Source organism: Xylaria bambusicola (assembly GCF_022495145.1).
Source record: "Xylaria bambusicola strain CBS 139988 unplaced genomic scaffold F5B22scaffold_39, whole genome shotgun sequence".
Lineage (NCBI taxonomy): Eukaryota > Fungi > Ascomycota > Sordariomycetes > Xylariales > Xylariaceae > Xylaria > Xylaria bambusicola.
Window position 1 is genome coordinate 342,483 of NW_025953592.1, and position 21,163 is coordinate 363,645.

Below are 21,163 nucleotides of genomic sequence, written 5' to 3' on the forward strand. Positions count from 1 at the left end.
CAGGAGGCGACCCGTTTGCTGTCAAACAGGAGGCGACCCAGCCCAGGCACATGGCGAGCAGGTCGGGGGTCATAGCCTATGTGTACTCCCAAAGCCTCGTGCGTTTCATCATTTCTTACTGGTCACTTGCTGTATTCACATACTATAGCTACTGTACCTAGCCGGCCAGTGGCGGCTGTGCCAGTAGTACCCTTTTACAAGCTGCTGATCGATGCTTTTCGCCTTGGGGCAGCATGTGCACATTTGAATTGATACACGAATGCTAGATCTCTAAGCTGTGGCATGGTAGCACCCACGACGACTAGCCAGTGAAATTGTTATTATTAATCTCTTCTTCTAGCATTTAAAAAAAAAAAAAATAAAAAAAAAAAAGGGAGAGCGCGGTCGCCCTGTGTCTCGTGTATGCTGCACCTAGTATTGGAGCTCAGAAAACAGACAACCTGGATTCATGCTGATCCTATGATAATGACTGACTTGTCATCTCCAACGCTGCCACCTCGGGGTCTTGTATCCCGAGAATCTTGTATCCCGAGAACTTTCGTGTGTAAGTGACCTACCAGCCTGCCTGCCTAGCCCAATCACAACCGCTCTTTTAGCATTGGTCAAATTGCATTTCTACAATACTTTGACAGGCAGTTCTCTCTCATATCCCTATCAACACTTGTGCCAGCCCTACTTGAAGCCTTAAAAGAGGCATAATTGGGTCTCCATGAGCTGCGGATGGGCCTGATGCTGACCACACCGCGCTTGGTAAGTAGGTCCAGGGTAAATCGGGGGGTTTCTTTCCTTTCCGAAATTTGCTCCTTGACTCTGAGCGCTAATGGGACGGCATCATGGGCTTACCCAACTGCACACCGAAGGTGACGCCGGCAGGCAATCCGCGCAAATCTACAGGTGGAGATCGGCCGCGTTTTGCGAGTGCGAGAGCTGGTCTTCGACATCTGTCCTGGTGTCCGCAACATCTACCTACCTGAAGCTCTTGTCTATCACGCATTAGCGTTAATGACGGCGACCTAGGTGTGTGCGTGGCTTTGCATGTCGTCTGTCCACTAGCAATTCAATATCTCGTCTTATCAGTGAGGCGATGAACCCTTAGTTCTCGTAGAATTATGCCGAGTTCGAGTTACCTTGACAGATTGACTGCTAGCACATCTTATTCTTCCGTTTCTTTTTCGATCATCAATCACTGAGAGGATCTCAGAATATGTACTACCCAGCACGCTATATATCGTTGCGCATGCCGGTGCTGTATTCTTAGTCATCAGTCCGCCTCACACTTGTGTTCTTCATCTTGAGAGCCTCATTGTGACCTACAGCCAGTACGATGGTCTCTAGGCCTCTCGGTGGAAGGCTAACCGCTGCTCACCTCTGTCGTGTATTAAGATGATACGAGTCCCAAGCTTAGGCGGAATCAGGTCTTCCGTCCTGTACCATCCCATTCATCTTATCTTCACTATTTACGACTCTGAAATATTGCCCTGCCTATCCTAATTATCTTGAGTTTGCTACCCCTGACCATCCTTTTGGAACCCAGCCAAAATATATTGGCGTATCAAAAAGGTGGCGACGGGACAGAAAGCGATAACTTATACACTACTTGTTGTGCATGTTCGCCGCCTTCATTTGTGGACTCCGGAGCTCATGCCGGTAGCCCTCTCAAGAAACCTTACAATTATAGAAGTTTAGAGCCCGAAATCATGACTCAACCATTTGACAACAGTGGTTACTATAACCACGGGCAGTACTATGCTCCTGACCATAGGGCATCGTCAGATTGGTCATCCAGCCCCAGTGCCAGCACGCCGATGACCCGGGATTCATCTAGAGAGAGCGCAATTACTACATATAGCGACATCCCACCGCCAACACCTAGCTTAGAATACGATGATTACAACTCCGTGTGGCCATCTAGTTATGCCGGCAGCCAAAGCTGTCACTGGCCGCTTATATCCGACCCTAGCCATGACACCACCTACTCACTCACGCCTCATAGCCCTTCGTTTTCGACATATACGACCGAATTTGTGTATGGAAATGGCTGGTGGGAGTACTATGATTTTATCGCTGACGTGGAGCCCAACCAACAACCTTACTGGAGACTGAAGCCAGGTTTTCAACCGACAGATCAACTACCCGTGACCAGAATTGCCGAAGACCTGTATCCTCCAACGTGAGTGTTTCAACTTTAATCCGTCGATAAATGTAGCTTATGCTAATATGAGCCTTCTCAAGTCCCCGCTCTCAGGCCAATGAAGGCATCTTTGTCTGCATGAAAAAGGATTGCGCAAGGAGCTTCCGCCGGAAAGCCGATCTCGAACGTCACTATAGCCAACTACATATATCCGCCGAGCAGAAGAGGAAATTTCCCTGCGACTGGAAGAAGTGCCAACGGGCCCGGGACCCCTTTCACCGTCGGGACCATCAGCGTGATCACTACAGAGACTATCACATGGAAGATCTCATGCGGCGTGGCTCTTCAAGCAGAGAGGATCAGAAGTGGTGGAGCACACGCAAAATCATCCCCGACTGGTGGCGCTGCACACGTTGTTTAGGACGCGTCAAGGTCGAGGAGCACGACTACGTCTGTCCCATCTGCAGGACGCCCTGTGAGCAAGACAGGCAATACTTCAGAGCTCAATGAGTTCAGCCTGCGGCCAGCGCCATCAGCTGAGTCCGAGCTGCTTACAAGCCTGGAAGAGAATACATTTTCACAATCAATCTGAGACAACCCAACCCATCTTACGATTCCCGCTTCGGGAAGCACTCAAAAACAACGATAAAAGAAAAGAACGGAAAAAGAGTAGGAGGGAAAAAAGGAAAGGGGGAGGGAGACTAGGGCCGCTTCACAGAACAAAACGACAGAGACTTTTTTTTATTCTCAATTACAGCAAATAATGCCTGATCTTGCACCTCTAGGTTGGGCTCGATCACACTGGCTACCTATTCTTCCTGGGCTCTTTCTGGCGTTCGGAGACTTTGCGGCTGGGAGCCCCTAAGCGGACGAGCGACAGCTGAATACGCATGCGCGCGCACATACACACGATGCCTTACACTACAACCTTCAGCGGCAATCGTTCAGGTCCAAAGGAGAGGGGCTAGAATCTTGCGCCGCAGCAGCATCGCAGCACTCAATTGGCACAGCAAGCTTTCGGACGGGGGGGATTAACTGAGCCTGCTTCCATCGAAATCGCTTGCTTGCATTATGTTCGGCAGTACCTATCTTTCTTATCCTCCATCATTTTTTTTCTGCCTTGTTTTTCTCTTCCGCCCTACGTCCAATGCCGACGGCGAGAAACCCTCTCCTCCCTCACTCGTCGCTTACCTCCTGGTGTCTGTCTGTCTGTCGGCGATTGGGCTGGAAGAGCTGGGGAGGCTGTGCTTACTCTTCTTCCCCCAATATTGCCTCACTGCATTACCTCCTCACACCCTTTCCCATCATCTATTCTTCTGTCTATTGTCTTACCCCCGCGATTTTTTCATCTCTCTGTGGCGTTCGTTTAGAGCGATTGGCGGGAGCGCAGCTCTCCTCCCCTTTATGGGGGTTTTTTTTCTTCCTTCTTCCATTCTTTTCTTCGTCGTCTCTTTCTCAAATCCAGCACAGCCCTGAGCGAGTTAGACACTCGGGGATTTTATGCTGCGCATATCTCGCATGTTTCTTCTTCTAACTATCCTATGGCGTTTTCAGTTATATGTGTGTAGGGGTGTGTGTGTGTGTGTGTTTGTGCCACGAGGTGGAGGCGGAGCGGAGGTGGGATGTGAGATGTGTGGAGGAGGCGGGGGCGCAAGATGCAGGCGCAATGCAATGCAAGTCATGGGCTGTTGCATTTCGTTTACTGCCAGTCAGCGGTTGACTTGATTCATGTGCAAGATGAAGAAGCAAAGTGGAAAAATCAACCTTGGTGAGCACACCTCACCCACACAGCACTGCACACTACACTACACACGATAGACGGGGACGAGAAAACACCAATGGCAGGATAGAACTTCTTTCCCCCCTTTCGTACTTACCTCTGTTTCCCTCCATTCTCTTCATGTTTGTATTTCTCTTCGTCTTTTATACCCCGTTTCTCATTTGGACTGGAGTCTCGGTCACCGGAGTTACTAGGCTGGGTTGACTGGGCCAAGGGGACTCATCATCGATCGTATATCGCTCGCTTCCCCTTAAGGCAGGCTGTAAGGCCTGATCAATCGGCGTTGGTTTAATGATTTCATGTCAGCCATGTTGGCCTTGCTATTTATTCTTTTTATCTTGATTTGTTTTTTCCAGGGGGTTGCTACGTTGATCTGCCTAACCTTTCTACCAACCCATTGAGCAGATATAGAATTGTACATTTGCATGCTTGTCATTCGAGCTGCTCTAACAATGCCAGACTGCATACCAGCGGCAGCAGATATTGTAACTTTCCAGATGGAAGGCTTGGATGGAGTTAGCAGGACACGACGAAATCTACGTCGGTCTGTGTCGCTGAGAGAAACTAGGATTCTGGGACAAAGAGCTCTGGTCGGATGAGCCTTTAAGCACCGACTGCTCCCATAATCCAATTATTAGAGTGTAACGTTTTAAATGTATCCAATACAAATTCTAACAAGGCTCTTGACCGAGAAATTATGCTGTGACTGTGTTCCCCTAAACGCATGTGTTAGTGGCATGGACGAATTGGGCCTCTTGGCTTGTGACCTTGCGTACTGCTCTCAGGAAGATTCCTCCCATTGTTTGCGAAAATTATGCGCACCACTAGCTAGAGCTATGAGTTTATACTTCCGAATTATTGGGAGAATTGTAGGCCTCTTTTTCGAGAATCTACGTTGACTCTTAAAAGCTCAGTAGCCACGAACTAAGACGGTAGCCGTCTGGGCTAAGATAATTGGCGCCGTACGCTGGATAGCCTCTCATTACAATTGTGTCTTCCTATGATTCTAATATACTCGACCTATCTCTATAATATGACGTGAACGTATTATTAGTCAACGACACTACGGGTTCGTAAACTGTATATGTATGTCAATCCCTAGTCCTTAACATGTTTCTGCAAGAAGCTCACTAGCTACGTCCATTCACATCTGCAGTCTTCATACTAGTCCCGAGCCATATTACCTTTCTACCATTCGTACCAGGAGTCATGAATCCTGTCACTAGAGACGAATCAGTTTGAGTCGGATGTATTCCCTCGCAAATTACGTGATGCGCCGACCTAATTATGAAGATACGATAGCGGTTTGACTCGAAACCGAACATTGGGGAACCACTTCCAGTTCAGCCACGGTGGTTAGGAGAAGACCAGAATAGACACATGGATGCAGTACATTATAATATACTTTGCAGTTTAGGACCAACCCTTTTGAGATTAGACGCATAGTGAATTTATTACTACTACAGTTTAGCAAGTGATTAACTTTTGTATAGAATTGGATTTAGAATGGCTTAGACATTGTCTACCACTCGACTACATCGCGACCAAACCAACATGAGATGTCCTCAAGGAATGTAACCATCTGTGGTGACTACTAATCATATAACATCTGGCTTTCTGGCGTGCTCCTACTCTGTTATGCGCCAATATGAGGGCTGTTTCTAGTGCCAGCCAATCAGCTGCGATCAGACGCGTCCTTGCTGTGAAGAAAGGCCCTTAGCCTACGAATGCAATGACCATATCTTCATCCGAGGCAGAAAATACGCTACAGAATATTGGTTATATTGGATCAGAATACCCGTCGTGGGCGACAAATGTTGCTGAGTTCAGGCACCATACATTGGTGTTTCTTTGGCATATCAGACGGAGAAGGAAGTGCCTGGCAGCCTGTCAAGCAGAGGGGTATACAGAGCACACGTGACATGCTGCAGCCATCCAGAACGAAGCGGGGGGGACAGGGACGAGGAAATACGGGCCGCGCATATGTGATGTTACAAGGTGGATTCAGAAATCGAGGGACAGTTGAAATAAAGGCCAGCATCCAACTCCATTTAGATCGTTCCCAATTTGCTATTACTCGGCAGGCTTTCCATCAACCTCGCCGGCCTTCTTCTCCTCAGCAGCCTCTCCATTCGTGGGCTTGTCTGCGGCAGCCTCACCCTTTGTGGTGGAGAAGCCGCCAGCTGCGACGAGCTCCTTGACTGCGTTTACCGTGCCAGCGGGGCTCCCTGGTTCCGCGAGTAGGATTTTGCCGGTCTTGTCCACTGCGAAAACGCCACGCTGGGTGCCTTTGGGGGTCTTTTTGAGCCCGATGGCGCCAATCAATGTTGCGCTTGGGTCGCAAAGGAGCGGGTATGGCAGGTTCTGTTTGGTCTTGAATGTGGTGTTGGCCTTGGGCGAGTCTGTGGAAAGACCGTAAATGAGTAGTCCATCCTTGGTGAGGTCCGTGTACGCGTCCCGGAACAGGCAGACTTGATTGGTGCACCCGGGCGTGGAGGCCTTGGGGTATGTGAAGAGCACGACACCGGCCTTGCTCTCATCCACGAGAGCCTTGAGAGTCGTCTTGACACCATCATTGGTCTCGACTTCGCCACCGAATTCGTCAAGAGAAATCACATCGCCAACGGCAGGTTTCCCGGGTTTCGTGGAGCCATTAGTCTCGGCAGGCTTCGCAGGAGCGGCGCTCTTGACTGCCGCCTTGACCTTGGCGGCTGCTTTTGAGACTTTAGACTGCTTCTTAGCAGGTGGCTCGGGGGCGGGCGCGGGCGCGGGCGCCTTGCGCTTCCGGAGCTCAACGGGCATTGTGATGCGAAAAGAGGTGAAATTATTAAGCAAGAGCTGGGGAATTAGGATTATATGATGTAGAGATGAGGCAGGCGATCTCGTAAAGTGAAGAGGTGCAGAGAGGGTTGAAGCACGCAGGTTGGCGTCAAGATTAACGGGAGAGGGAAGAGCAAGCTGGGTACACGTCGACGAGGCCTCGACGGGGTCAGCAGTAAACAACAGGCATATCGGGCAGGTTACAGGGGGTTCTCTGGGGGGGCTTAGATGGATGGATGGATATGGATGGGTGGGTGGATGGACGGAGCGAGCGAGAGAGGGCAGCAAAGAGGGCAGCGAGAAAAGGCCTGGGGGATGGAGGGAATGGGCTGGCTTGCGGTGCCGGTCGTACAGGACTCAAGCAAGCTATTGATTGCGTTAAGTATGAGATACCTGAGGTACTTCGTAGGTAGGTAGGGAGGTAGGTAGGTATTTCAATTCATTTCAGTTCGGTTCGCGTTTCGCGTCATGCTGGCGGCCAAAAGCCAGCCAAAGAGCAGCAAAGGATAGACAATTACGTGACATCCGGCCCAGCTTGAGTCCGGGGGAGGTTTAGGGAGGCTTGGGGGAGCCTGGGGAGCCTGGAGGGAGGGGAAGGGGGGATGTTATGTTGTTTTGAGTTTTGCAGGCCTGGGAGACTCTCGAACTCTGCTGTGGCTACTACTACCTGTGACGACTGCGTCGCCGGCGACCGCACACTGTACCATGATTACCGTATCTTAATCCCGACTTCGAATCATGACATGTACCTACCAGCCCCTGCCTATACACACCTGTTTGGTTTAACCAAGTTTAACTAGAGTAAACCGCGTTGTGATGGGATGGATATGGATAGTGTCGTGGCTGGCTGGACTCTACCTACCGTCTCTAGCCCGGCAGATGCGTAGGTTAAGTATGTAGGTAGATCCGGAGGAGTGCTTAGGTAGTCTAGGTAGTCTTCGGGCCAGACCCTTTTAGCTTGGCATCTCTAGCACTGATACTTGGAATAGCAAGAAATGATATAGCAATCGAGATACCTGAATAAAGCAAGGAGAGCTTCTTGTATGCCCGAGTGCTTATTTAACAGGTTACATAAGGTAAGAAAGAGGTAGGCAGAGATACGACGGTAGGTATGTATGTATAAATATAATGTGCTTCATTACCTATTCCCTACTTACTATCAATCCCACGAGTTGGTTATACATAGTACATTATTGTTACCGTAGCGTGAAAAGGGGGGTCTGGAAAGTGATTATGGCAAGGGTTTCCAGGTGCCAAAAGCCTAGTCGCTATCCCAAAGGCTAGCTACTGGGGGACATAATAGGTACAATACTTTTATATATAAAACCCTTATATTTTATATGTACCTATTATATTGAAGCCCATTTTCAAATGAAAACCATTTTGAACGAAAACCATTTTCAACGAAAATCATTTTGAAAAGTGAAAATTATACTGTACCGATAACCCTTTTAGGCCTACTCCAAAGTTGCAACCCTTTTTTTTGAAAATGGTTTTCACCTTTGAAAATGATCTTTAACATTATTTTCTAAACCCCCCATAATCCCATACGGTACCTCCATCATCCCTATATATATACCTATGGGCCTAGGTATTGTCTGTATCTGCAAAGTCCAACTACCTACATCAATTCCATGATGTCTACTGTCTACTTAGACTAGGTAGTAAGTATGAACATTGCTGCTGATGAGTACTGGTAGGTTAGGTAGCCCGCTAGGTACTTTCATGGGCATGCTAGATGCCTATTTAGGTGCCAACCTACCTACTGAATTCGCTGCAAGTAAGCCGCCGACATTCTTTGCTTCTAACTGGAGACTAACCAACTAACTACTTAGACCTGGCCGAGTAACATATAGGTAAGGGATACCAAGCCTTTGTTGAGAAGGGCACACGAGGGCCTACAGACTTATGTATATATATATATATACATATAAACTATTGGGGAGCTTGTTGTTGGGTTTGGCCACTGACCTCATCTGACCATCTGCTCTCTCTGTGGGGATGGTACTGGCTACGCTGACCATGTCGGAGATATTCCAGGAACCCGGTGATATCGGTGGCTTGAAGTGTTGAAGGAAGAAACATGGACCGAAGTAATGCAGCTACCGCTCTTCCGTATCACTGCGGGTTACGAATCGTACGCATGCCAATGGCCGGCTTCTCCTACATAGCAAAGTGAGTGTCCGTTGTAGGGCCGAAGAGGTAGGTAGTGTTATTCGTCTTGCCCCACACCTACTCACTCAGCATGGGATCTGTAAACTTTGTTTCCCCCGTCTTTTGGAGTTCTCTGGGATGGGAGAATTAAGAACTTGGAGCCAACCAGCTTGTGGCAGCAAAGGTATCGACCAGGTTGCAAAATGGACCGCCTGACCCCTTCCTCCAAGAGACCAGCAGCTGTTTCGGGCTGCAGGTGGCGTGGTTTGTCCACTCAGCGGCGGCTTGCTTTTCCGGGAGCACGCATTGCCATTGTAATAAGCTACAGACAGACAGCATCTACTGCAACGGTACCGTGCACCGCGATGCCGTAGATGGGAGGTCGATAAAAATCAGTACCACTATCTAATGTATTGCCTGGCGAGCCTGGAACAAGCGACGGCACGGGGACCGGCAGAATGTGGGGTGGATTTCCCCTCACTTCGCACTGGCATCTACTGAATGAATGTAGGTAGGTACCTAGACCAGGCCGTGTACCGGTGAAGCGAGCTGGACAGAACTGCGCCCCAACGTCAAGAGACATTTACCCTAAGTACCAACCTCTACCCAGGTACATACATACAGACCCTGGCATCGTGCTACCGTATCATCACAACCGCGCAGAGGAACTGCATCGCGGGGGATTTTGAGGCGAGGGCAGACGAGGGCAACCGGATGTATCCGACATAATAGGTAGGTAGGTAGACAAAATAGGTAGCTACCTATTACCCATCATTGTCCCCCTTCGCGCTGTGTGGCTGGATTCACCGTTGTCCCCCCGTGTCCCATTTCAGACGGCTGTTCAAAGTACCCGGTATATAGCGAGGGGCAGCGCCAACAACACATGTCGAGGAATGCCTGCGTGAACCACCACAATGTTCGTAGCATGTAGGTAGTCAGATCGTCGCAATTCGATTTGTCTGGTTCCTTCGCAATACCTAGGTGAATTGAACGTTTGTTCTTCGCGTCTTCTAGCATGCGACTAAGTAGCCCAGAAGCTCCGTCATCGGCCACTTAGTTGATAGCTTAATAGCAGCTTTTTTCTCTCCTTCGACTCGCCCTGCCATCCCAGCTCTCATATTTTGGTCGTTCGATCGCTCGGCAACTCAAGTCGGTTCCCCAGGTGGTGATTCACTGCACACAACAAGTCAGGACAAGTCGGTCAGGCATACATATACACCCAGCTAGCCATCCACATACTATATCTGCTGCAGCTAGCCCGAGGCTCCTCCTGCTCCTCCTACTAGCTCCGTCCTTTGGTCCGTTCCGAGCTCTCGAGACTGCCCGGCTACAATTCTCGCTGCGATTGGCTTCCTCGGCTGTCCCTCCTGTCTGATCACCACGCCCGGGCCCTGAGTCGGGTCTTGCCTACACACATATAATTATCGTCGACTAGTGTGCGCCTTTCCGTCCCTCCGGTTCTGTTCATCATGAATACCGTCTTTCCAGTCACCCGCCTCGTCCGGTCGTCCTTCCTGCCCAGATCTCGATCTGCGCTCCCATTCAGAACGTCATCGCCCATTGCTATCGCTCGCCCAGCCGCACCCGTCGCCTTTTTCCACCACACTAGAATCAACATGGCGCAAAAGATCAAGGTCCAGAACCCCGTCGTCGAGCTAGACGGCGACGAGATGACTAGGATCATCTGGAAGGACATCAAGGACAAGCTCATCCTTCCCTATCTCGATGTCGACCTAAAGTACTACGATCTTGGCCTCGAGTACCGTGACGAGACGAACGACCAGGTCACCATCGACGCCGCCGAGGCTATCAAGAAGTACTCGGTGGGTGTCAAGTGCGCCACCATCACTCCTGATGAGGCGCGTGTTGAGGAGTTCAAGCTCAAGCAAAGTAAGCCCCGCCGATCTGATATGCATCCTGTTGCTGCTGCAAATATTTTTTTTTTTTCTTAGCATTGGCTTGCATGCCGCCGCCATGCTGCTGCAGCCATACTTGCATGATGGGCGTTGGCAACATCCCTGACCCCGCATTCCTCGTCACATGTGTTCCACGCGCCCCTACATAGCCCTACTTCTCCCTCTCGCCAATTGTCAGAACATGGGCCACGTACCCAAACTCTCAATCCCCTTTGCTGACTTTTCCTTCTTTCTTTCTTTCTAATTAGTGTGGTTGTCTCCCAACGGCACGATCCGAAATGCGCTAGGCGGTACTGTCTTCCGCGAACCCATTGTCATCCCCCGCATTCCTCGACTAGTGCCTGGCTGGAAGAAGCCCATTATCATTGGACGTCATGCCTTCGGCGACCAATACCGCGCTAAGGACCGCGTTATCCCGGGGCCCGGCAAGCTGAGCATGGTCTACACTCCGGAGGGTGGCCAGCCCGAGGAGATTGAGGTTTTCCAATTCAAGAACGGTGGTGGCGTTTCCCAGACCCAGTACAACACGGACGAGAGTATCACCGGCTTCGCGCATGCGAGCTTCAAGCTCGCGCTCGACAAGAGCCTCCCGCTGTACATGAGCACCAAGAACACTATCTTGAAGAAGTACGACGGACGATTCAAGGACATCTTCCAGGAGATATACGATACTCAGTACAAGAAGGAATTCGAGGCTAAGAACATATGGTATGAGCACCGTCTCATTGATGACATGGTCGCTCAGATGATTAAGAGCTCTGGAGGCTACATCATGGCCCTGAAGAGTAAGTCATTGTCAACCCAGGTGTCATGCATGCACTTAATGGCTGAGCTAACTCGCAATTACTAGACTATGACGGTGACGTGCAATCCGATATCGTAGCTCAAGGATTCGGCTCCCTAGGTCTTATGACTTCGGTCCTCATCACACCCGACGGAAAGACATTCGAGTCGGAAGCCGCGCATGGTACCGTGACACGACACTACCGCGAGCACCAGAAGGGCCGCGAGACCTCCACGAACCCCATCGCTAGCATCTTTGCCTGGACCCGTGGGTTGGTCCAGCGTGGCAAGCTCGACAACACTCCTGATGTCGTCGCGTTCGCAGAGTCCCTTGAAAAGGCCTGTGTCGACACAGTAGACATTGATGGAATCATGACCAAGGATCTTGCCCTCGCGTGCGGTAAGACCGCTCGTGAAGACTACGTCACTACCACCGAGTACCTGAACGCCGTCGAGAAGCGTCTCAAGAGCTCCTTGAAAGAGAAGCTATAAACCCTGACTGTCCAAGTATTTCGATATTCCTAACCTAGACCGGCCTGAACAAGAACAGTCAGAGCCACGCTATGAGGAAGCGCCGACCCATGAGACAGCAATTCATCGCGATTTAGAGGTGATCCCATGATACCAGCTCCCTCCCTCCCTATCTATCTTGCGCTGCATAGATGAATTTTCACCCAAGTAAAAGATGCATTGTAGGAAGGGATATTATCTGACCCCTCTCCTATTTTTTTTCTTGCATATTAAGCGTATGTAACTTGTCTAGATAGATAGCTTCGCACTTGGATGCGTCATCATCATCATCATGGACTCAGCTAGATCTCGAAACGCCATTGTATATAGATCGCGAAATTCATCAAAGCATATATATACACACATTTACTGCTTGCCTCAGTCTCGATGGCTTGTCTTAGGTTTAGCTTATACCTCTTCTTGTGTGCAGACTAAGCAGATACTTAGCTATCTATGTAGTTACCGCAACATAGGGCGAAAAATCTAAGTCTACACTCATACATAAATAAGCCTGCCTAGGTAATTGGGAGCATCCAAACGGCCTTTTTTACCACGAGCTCCGTAAGCATGCCCGAGGTAATTAGTTGGCCGCTAATCAATATACTGTATCAATTATCAATACAATGAATATTCAATGGACGGATTAGAAACCGCCCACTTTTAACTAATTGATTGACCTCGTCAATCGCTCATTAACACCGCGACTCCGCGTATCTAAGCTCAAGCCCCGTTGTTCTCCCCCATGATTTAGGCTTTGGAATATGGCATGCATTCGCTCCTTTGGGAGCCAAAAAAAAAAAAAAAAAAAAAAAAAAAAAAAAAAAAAAAAAAAAAGGAGAAAAGGGGTGTTGGTTGGTAAGGGGGTATCATTTGTCAACGTATGCCATCTAGCGATTTAGCGTAGTTATTCTACATAATGTGTAAAAAAATAAAAATAAAAAAAGAATCGTTTCGGCATGAAAATAAGCCTTCTGTAAAGTTTATCTTTCACTTATATGCCTTGATGGTTTTGAGTTTGGCTCAGAGTAAGGTGATACCGTTTCATTCCATGCAACGTTGGTTCATGAATTGTTACGACTTCTCAGGCGGCATCGTGCTCGGCGCATTTTCCGCGGTGACACCGCTATAGGCAGGGCGGTCGAGAGGTCCAGTCAGGGACTCTGCCATTGCCTCGTCGTAGCTTGGTGGTGCATCATCGTATCCTGGCACATTGTCCGGCCCTAGCTGTGGGGGGTATAAAGGATCATTGGTTCTCGGCGGAATCGGCGGTCTACCATTCGTGCTTGGGCGAGGCGGAGGCCGAGGTGCCGTCTCGTTTCCGTTGACATTGACACTGCTGGAGGCACTCGGGATCGTGCCAGTGGGACGTGAGACCGCTGTTTGGAGCAATTGAGCGGGCGGTTTGATACCGGAGAACACCTCAACCTTCGACATGGTTAACGGCAGCGAGACAGCCTGCGGGAGCAAGCCGCTGCTCTTTCCAGCTCCTGGCAAGCCCCAATTCAGAGTAATCTTCATTTCAAGCCCATACCGCCGCATGAGATTACAGGTTCTGAACGAAGGAGCGACTGTGTTTGGGAGTCGTTGTGTCCTCCATGAGTCATTCGGTATCTCGAATTCAGTATCCACTGGATCACTCGGCGATCCTAGTGCTATTGAGAGGTTGAGCGCTGAAACGACGATCCACCTAGTTTGCTCGACTTTCTCGATATTTGCAACACGAACATGCGTGTAGCCGACCAAGGCAATCTCGAGGGCCGTCAGATGAACCTGCTCCTGTGCTGGTACGAGTTTCTTCGCAATGAGTCGAAGAGGAAGTGGCTCGTTACATGTTAATATGGAGGGAAATGGTAGCCGCGAAGAGATTTCGAACGATGGAGGCGTCTGACCCACTCCATTGTGCGCATTGGTTGTCCTGCTACCAAAGAAAGACCTCCGGCCAGAGAGAGGGGTACGAGGCTTGAAAGCAAAAGGGCGACGGGCAAATGCCTCCTGCTTGCCCGAGTCTGGTCTTGGTGGCTCAACTGGCAGAAACTTGAATCCTAGCTGATAACGCCAGTTCTCCTTGAAGATGCCGGGACGTTGAATGGTCACCTTGACGTAGTAGCGTATCTCGGCTTCTTGAGGGAAGCCTGTGAGCGAAGGGGGCAATGTAGATTTGACGTGAGCAAGCATCAGCTGCTTTGCTCCATCCATGGTTCGAAAGCCGCCCCTACCCAAGATACCTGCATTTCCCACGCCGCCAAGACCACCGACACCCATTACCGAGCTTATGGCTCTTGCATCATGGCAAATGTTATTGAGCGGAACTTTGAAGTTGAACTTGAACTCGTGCATGCCTGGCTGGAAGGAGAGCGCGACGGCGTCATCTGGATACACCTGGAATACTCTATATAGGATTTTGTGGTTCTCGGTAATAACGTTTCCTGGCACGTTGTATTCATCACGGCGCTCGGGACGGATATCCAAAGCTGTCACAGACTCGCCCTCTAACTTTACTATTATGTTTCCGATGGTCTCGGGACGCTGGAGGACTATTATAACACGGCCGCTGATGAAGTCGAGATTTGTATAGAACTCGGGCGGTTTATCGAGTACGATTCGTATAGACATGTTGCGTACGTTTAGCTAGCTTAGTGAAGCTAAGCAGGTAAGTCTTGAAACGATGTGATGATAATCGGGATAAGAGCCGTCTAAGGAAACAGCAATGAACCTGGTATAGCGCGCGCTGGTGAGAGTTGTTGTTCACAAATGATGAAGACAGTGGTCGTGGTCGTGGTCGTGGTTGTAGCTAGCCAGTTGCCCATCCGTCCTTCTGTCTCGATACCAATCGAAAAGATACAGTCGTTTGGGTGTTGGCACGTTCGAGATCGGGTACTGGCTAGGGGCGCGGCGAATATCGGCAGATGATGAGGAGCTAGAGAAGAGTCTCAGTCAATGCTGTTGTAACAATATCGCCGCTTCAGTCGTGGTCAGTAAGTGGTTGTCGGGACTTGCATCGGCCCTATCGAAGGGGGCCACATAGCAGCGAGGAGTGAGAGATAGTGCTCACACTCAACCCATATGAAGAATAAAGCGAACGAAGCAAATGAAGAGCCAGGCGCCGTTCAGTTGCAAGCAGCAGCGCAACATTGGGGAGCTAGGATTTTGGCGGGGGTCTGCGCCCCACGCGCGTCATCGGTTGCTATCGTTCGCTGTGTCGTCACTGTCTCATAAGCAAGAGTGGCTCATCCAAGTGTTATCGCTTATCGGCACAATACATTGCCTGTGTTATTCTTCTGCCTATTTCGCCTATGTACATAGTAAGGTACCGATGGTTATTTCAAGGACATCTTGTAAGTAGGTCAGAGTAGGTGAACTCGACGTTGCTGTGTAAGTAAGTAGTAGTATTGCCAGTGTCCACTGTCCAGGGCACCAGGTATGCATAACTTAAGGTCATGACAACCGCGCATTATAAACTTAACTTAATTTAACAGTTTCGAATCTATGCTTACACTTCTTAGCAGGACTGCCTATTTTGATGTAGGTGGAAGCGTGAGCAGAGACTACCTAGGTAAGGACCGACAGTTGTCAGCATACGGCGTATACAAGGTAGTAGAGCCAGGTGGGTGGGTATCCCATCATAAGTAGAGGTAGGTATGAGTACTAGATCGATCTGATGCCTGTCCGGGCAGTGCATTTTGACAACAGTTACTCTGCATGTGAGTAGACAGCAGTCTAGCTAATTGATAGCTGACCGGTTATTCGAGAACCTTTAAACATGTATTAGAAGTTGGTCAGATTGTTTGTCATGGAGTGGTCAATATGTAATACGTTCTCGATCGACAACAACCCAATGAGCTCGCTAAGATTCAGTACCGAAGTGGGCGCTCCGGGGGTACCTATCGGATGATCCGTCTTCGATTCAACGTCTCATGAATCTCTGAGAGTCCTTCGACGTTGGAGGTGGCATAACATGTCATTACGGAACGAGCCGTTGAGCAGACATGGATGGGATGGGTCTTTATGCCAGACCAGAGCCAAACGGAATGTCAGGCATCTGGGTTGATCGTGTGGGGATGTACGTGTAGCAAGCCACATAAGTAAGTATGGAACAAGTCATGGCCATGTCGTCCTACACTAAGATATACTAGGCAAAAGGTGCAGGTCAGCGATAAACATAGCATGTACACTAATTTCTTCAATGCCAGGCGTTGCTGTTCCTATTTCGTGCTCATATCCCCTCTGCTTTACATGGTTATATTCGTGGTCAGACAGGTGATTAACGCCGCATGTTAACGCCGATGGGATTCTTATCGCCGAAAAAGGTCTGTACGCATAGTCAGCGGAAGCATAGAAATCTGGTAGCAGATGGATTAATCCACTCTGGTATATGCGACAGGTTGCAGCACGGCGGCTTTGTTGACCGCCGTGTAGTTAAGCCGAGGTAGTGAATGTCATCTATCTGAGTTAGCTGGCCAAAAAATATGTCGATACTCAATGATGATGAAGTTGGTTGGGAGTCAAAATAAAGTGTCAACTGAGTCCATAGACGACCGGCGGGTCTACACAGTTCCGGTCTACACGGGTCGTTCTAGGCCAAGCCCCTTAGTGACGCCTTGGTGGGCAGGCCATCATATTGGATGGCCTACCTTGACGGTCTTTGACGGATCTTGACAGCCAAGTTTCCCCGCGAGTCCTTGAACAGGTAGGTAGTATACGGAGTTTGTGTCATCAGGTTACTGTAGGTAGCCCGAGGTGATTATATATAGTTGATGGGATGCTTTGTCATCTGCCATCGATTGGCCTGCGTCCTGGTTTGTGGGGAGACGCTGCCGGCCGCAGTCCTCGCTTGCCTGCTTATGGCCCCTGCTTGGGTACGATTAGTGTACTGTACATATAATCGCACGCGGTAAGCTGGTCAAGGTCTGACCCATGTTTCAACAACTGCCTGGGCCCATGGCGGCAATAGCCTATGAGAGAGACATGTCTACACTACCGACACGATATCACGTCACGAATTCTGGCCGACTCTTTGGGTAAGCCGAAAACAGTCTCGAGAGACTCACAAGCTCGCATATACTACTATACTACTACTCACTTCGTTTCGGTGGAGTTCTCTACCTCGCCTGATTCCATCCAAACGCCAGAAAGAGAGCCATGGAGACCTCTGAAGAACTTACTGTTTCCCTTAGGCTAAGGCTGCGCAAGTCACGCCATGGCTGCCAAACATGCAAGCGGCGAAAGATCAAGGTTAGATTCGTGCTTTCAATGGTTCCTTCGTCTGTTCCGGCATCAAACTAACGTCTTGGGCCCGAGCGATAGTGTGATGAAGTTCGCCCTGTGTGCGGTAACTGTGCAAGGAGATTCTATGATGTCAAGAGGTGTGATTATCCATCGCCTTCGACTTGCCAGAGGCCAAGCCGGCAATTATCGAAGCATGACGCCGAAGAGTCTATCCCTCAGCCCGGCTCGGTGCCCATGAGCTTAATGCCAAAGCCGGGGGGAGTGTCTGTTGACCCTACACAGCGGCAGCTGGAAATGCGGCTATTCTATCATTATACACAGTTCGCAGCCTTGGAGTTGCCGGCAACGTACGGCTATACAAGCAAAGAGCTCTGGATAGACAAAGTCCCACAGATGGCCTTCCAATCGGATTTGTTGCTCGACTCCCTGCTCGCAGTCGCAGCCCTACATATGCAAGATCTTACGCCAGAGGATCCCAAGCTAGAGATGTCTGTCAATCTGTATCTCGACCGAACATTAACCAAGCATCGATACAACCTTGGCCGCATAGAAAACAAGCTTGAAGAGCCACTATTTCTTACTGCCTTCATGTTATGTATCACAACTTGGAATCTTGCGCATCGGCGGTCACCCACGTCAGAGTACCGCATTCCAACCCACGTATTTGCCTTGGTTCGCGGATGTTGTGCCCTTCATCGCCAGTACGAAAAATGGCTTGCCCAAGCAGGATACGACCCGGGGGCCATATGGTTGCTTGCTCCAAACAGTGCCCTAATACAGCCTGACCACCCACTCCTACGCGACATAAACCAAGATATAGAAAGGCTACTAGACACCTTTCAAATCCACATTATGCCCACCAACGAAGCTAACCTCTACAAAGACACGGCCAGTTGTGTGGTTAACTTGTATACAGCATTAGTCTTGAAGATGGATAACACCGTCGTTCAACGACTGGTTTTCACTATGGCAGACAGAATGAAGCCAGAATATGGTAAGTCAACGCTTAGTCTTCCTTTTCCCACTTAGTGGCAGCACCGTGTCTTGAGGCACCACGCATGGTCTGTCATTCCCCGGTTTGGAAGTAGATACTAAAACAAAACTATACAGTGGAACTACTAGAAGCTGGCCAGCCATTGGCCCTCGCACTCTATGCTCGCATATTGACCGTGCTGGGGTTTATCGATCACTTATGGTGGAGCCGGGGCTCAAATAATCGCGACGTCCTACATTACAGCATACATGGCATCTCTAATATGATGCCTCAACACTTTTTATGGGCCATGGAATGGCCGCTCAAGGCCTTGGCTGGAGAAATCACGTTGACCGCGTCCAACTAGTTTAGGGGTGTCGTGTCTCGTTATAATAACCACTTCACATGCTTGCTACCTTCACCTTCAGAATGGTGACAGATATCGAAACCGAAAAGGAGCTAGGACCCGGGAGGACACTGACTTACCCTAGAACACTGCGAGCTAGCAGGTGTCGGGTTTTCGCCCTAGTGTTGTGTTCTTTGGATATCACAAAAGCCTTAGTCGCTGAGATCACTAGGCTACAGAATGTTATTCCAAGCGTACGCCAATGTACCATATTTATGGCTCCAGATAGCCAACATGATTCATTCAGATATTCATCTGGATCCCGAATTCCCCCCTAATAACATACACTCGTACATACTCAGTACGACAAAACGCTGGATGTGGGTGTGAGGACATCAGTAAATAGTGTAGCCTCCTCTCATGAGAATTGGTCTCAGTACGCAACTTAAAATACCAATGTATGTTTCTTTTAAAGACCGTTTCAGCGTTTCACTTAGACAGCCTGCCATATAAAGACACCTATCGCAAATCATCACACTTGGGATAATAGAGATATTTATAATGACTCTTCAGCGAATAGATCGGATGCTTTCAACCCGAGCTTCCCCGCAAGAATGGTTGGAGAGAGTAACCGGAATTACGACTCCGCGCGGCGTTTGGTTCAGACCACCAGAGCTAACTTGATCTACACCAACTTCCCCGCGCTAAGACGGATATCACGATACAAAGAGATTACATGTCGGCCAAGGCTATTAAACGTCCCGCCAAGGTCAAAGTTGTCAATGCAAACTAAAGAGTGAATATCAGATCCGCTAGTTGGACGGCCCCTGAAATAATAGCAGTCATCTTTCCAATATAAATTGCAGCACACTAGGGAAGCTCACAATGAACGGAGTGAATGGAACACACAGAGAGCAGAATGCACCTCAAATTCAAGTTATTGGTACCACTAAGAGTGGAAAGAAGCTGAATATCAGATCGTACCCGAAGTTCAAAACCCTCGAAGATGAGCGTCTGTACCGGAAGCAACACCTCGCGGCCGCCTTTCGGGTGTTCGCTGACCGAGGGTTTGACGAGGGCGTTGCTGGCCATATTTCAGTCCGAGATCCGATCCTCAGCAACCACTTCTGTAAGGCACAGTCTAATGGATCTTCTAAGGAAGATTATATGGTTACGAAATTGCTAATATATGAGACTCACAGGGCTCAACCCCCTCTCAATGCACTTCTCGCTAATCAAGGTATCTGACCTCATCCTGTGTGACGAGCACGGCACCGTCGTAGAAGGCAATGAGCCCATCAACGGCGCCGCCTTCGCGATCCATTCGCAAATCCACAAGGCGCGTCCCGATGTCACGGCGGCGTGCCATGCGCATAGCGTGCACGGGAAAGCTTTCTCAGCTTTTGGGCGAGAGCTCGAGATGATTACGCAGGACGCTTGCCGATTTTACAACTCACACGGCGTGTATCGAGATTTCAGGGGCGTCGTGCTCGACGAGGAAGAGGGACGACGGATCGCCACCGCTCTTGGGGGTGGCAAAGCCGTGATCCTCCAGAATCACGGTATTCTCACCGTGGGACAGAGTGTAGATGAGGCAGCCTTCTGGTTTATCAGCCTCGAGAGAACGTGTCAGGCTCAACTGCTCGCTGATGCTGCGGCGGCAGGCAGCGGACATAAGAAGATCCTCATTGACGATGATGAGGCTGCGTACACGGCGACACAAGTTGGCGGGCCGGAGAAGGGGTGGCTGGCATTTCAGGGGTGTATGTGGTCCTGCCTTCAACTATCTACACTTACTACTACATTTATTACTTGTTTCTTCAGGAGCTTGTTGCTAACTGTTTTAGACTACGATGAGCAGGTCGCCAAGACCAAAGGTGATTTCTTGAATTGACGCAGCGTTCACAGAAAATACGCCAGAAAATGAATTATTGGTGTCAACTACACTGAAAGAGTATAAACAGATAATCTATTAGGAGGCACACGGTTGCTGAGGAGACACCGAGAATCAATTCGATGAGGCGTTATCGAAACGCCCGTGAATATTTAGCTTCGATACGTCTCAACGAAGAACCCTAATCATACCCTTATGCAAAAATTTATGTGCTGGTTTCAGTTTCCTTACCTTTACGTATAGATCAAGCGGTCGATCTTGTACGTAGCGGAGCATGGCGCCTGCGAATCCCCCATGACCCAGAAACATGATCACACATTTAGCAATTAATAGCAAAATAAATACTCCCCAAGCTATTATCTACGTCAGGATATATCAAAATACTTTGTGAGCTACAGACAACAAGACCTAGGACGCATAGCACGGAGGACTAGGTACCACGTTATAACAAGGGTAGTAATACCGGGCCCGGAATCCAGGCAATTCAGATTACAATGAACAACTAGGGCTGCATAAGTCCTCGACCAACCAACTCCTTCTTGGCTGTTGGTGGCTTGACTTGACTCTATATACAACTGGTCTGCCAGCCCAGACCGCCTAGGTCTCTGGGATCTGTTTCAAGAAACGAAG

General features: G+C 49.4%; 6 protein-coding genes across 6 annotated transcripts; 4 read left to right on the forward strand and 2 right to left on the reverse strand.

Moving 5' to 3' along the window:
* Positions 1–1,346: 1,346 nt before the first annotated feature.
* On the forward strand, positions 1,347–2,922 carry F5B22DRAFT_332139 (uncharacterized protein). Its single transcript, XM_047970811.1, has 2 exons — positions 1,347–2,170; positions 2,233–2,922. Exons 1-2 carry the CDS (start codon positions 1,698–1,700, stop codon positions 2,639–2,641), a joined length of 882 nt encoding a protein of 293 aa, XP_047828425.1. The 5' UTR covers positions 1,347–1,697; the 3' UTR covers positions 2,642–2,922.
* A 2,389-nt stretch (positions 2,923–5,311) lies between these two features.
* F5B22DRAFT_332185 (thioredoxin-like protein) lies at positions 5,312–6,836 on the reverse strand. The gene has a single exon (XM_047970812.1). It carries the CDS (start codon positions 6,711–6,713, stop codon positions 5,985–5,987), a length of 729 nt encoding a protein of 242 aa, XP_047828426.1. The 5' UTR covers positions 6,714–6,836; the 3' UTR covers positions 5,312–5,984.
* A 3,292-nt stretch (positions 6,837–10,128) lies between these two features.
* Positions 10,129–12,231, forward strand: F5B22DRAFT_332223 (isocitrate dehydrogenase NADP-dependent). The gene is made up of 3 exons (XM_047970814.1): positions 10,129–10,775; positions 11,050–11,586; positions 11,652–12,231. Exons 1-3 carry the CDS (start codon positions 10,355–10,357, stop codon positions 12,074–12,076), a joined length of 1,383 nt encoding a protein of 460 aa, XP_047828427.1. The 5' UTR covers positions 10,129–10,354; the 3' UTR covers positions 12,077–12,231.
* An 848-nt stretch (positions 12,232–13,079) lies between these two features.
* F5B22DRAFT_332429 (uncharacterized protein) lies at positions 13,080–15,163 on the reverse strand. Its single transcript, XM_047970816.1, has 2 exons — positions 15,147–15,163; positions 13,080–15,011 (listed from the first exon to the last, which is right to left on the reverse strand). The coding sequence occupies exon 2, from the start codon at positions 14,705–14,707 to the stop codon at positions 13,166–13,168; it is 1,542 nt and encodes a 513-aa protein (XP_047828428.1). The 5' UTR covers positions 14,708–15,011; positions 15,147–15,163; the 3' UTR covers positions 13,080–13,165.
* Positions 15,164–16,992: 1,829 nt separating this feature from the next.
* On the forward strand, positions 16,993–19,035 carry F5B22DRAFT_332381 (uncharacterized protein). Its single transcript, XM_047970815.1, has 3 exons — positions 16,993–17,326; positions 17,399–18,314; positions 18,431–19,035. Exons 1-3 carry the CDS (start codon positions 17,234–17,236, stop codon positions 18,658–18,660), a joined length of 1,239 nt encoding a protein of 412 aa, XP_047828429.1. The 5' UTR covers positions 16,993–17,233; the 3' UTR covers positions 18,661–19,035.
* Positions 19,036–19,524: 489 nt separating this feature from the next.
* F5B22DRAFT_649092 (class II aldolase/adducin domain protein) lies at positions 19,525–20,533 on the forward strand (the record flags this gene model as incomplete). The annotated part of the gene is made up of 3 exons (XM_047979122.1): positions 19,525–19,768; positions 19,842–20,402; positions 20,487–20,533. 3 exons carry the CDS (start codon positions 19,525–19,527, stop codon positions 20,531–20,533), a joined length of 852 nt encoding a protein of 283 aa, XP_047828430.1.
* Positions 20,534–21,163: the final 630 nt, after the last annotated feature.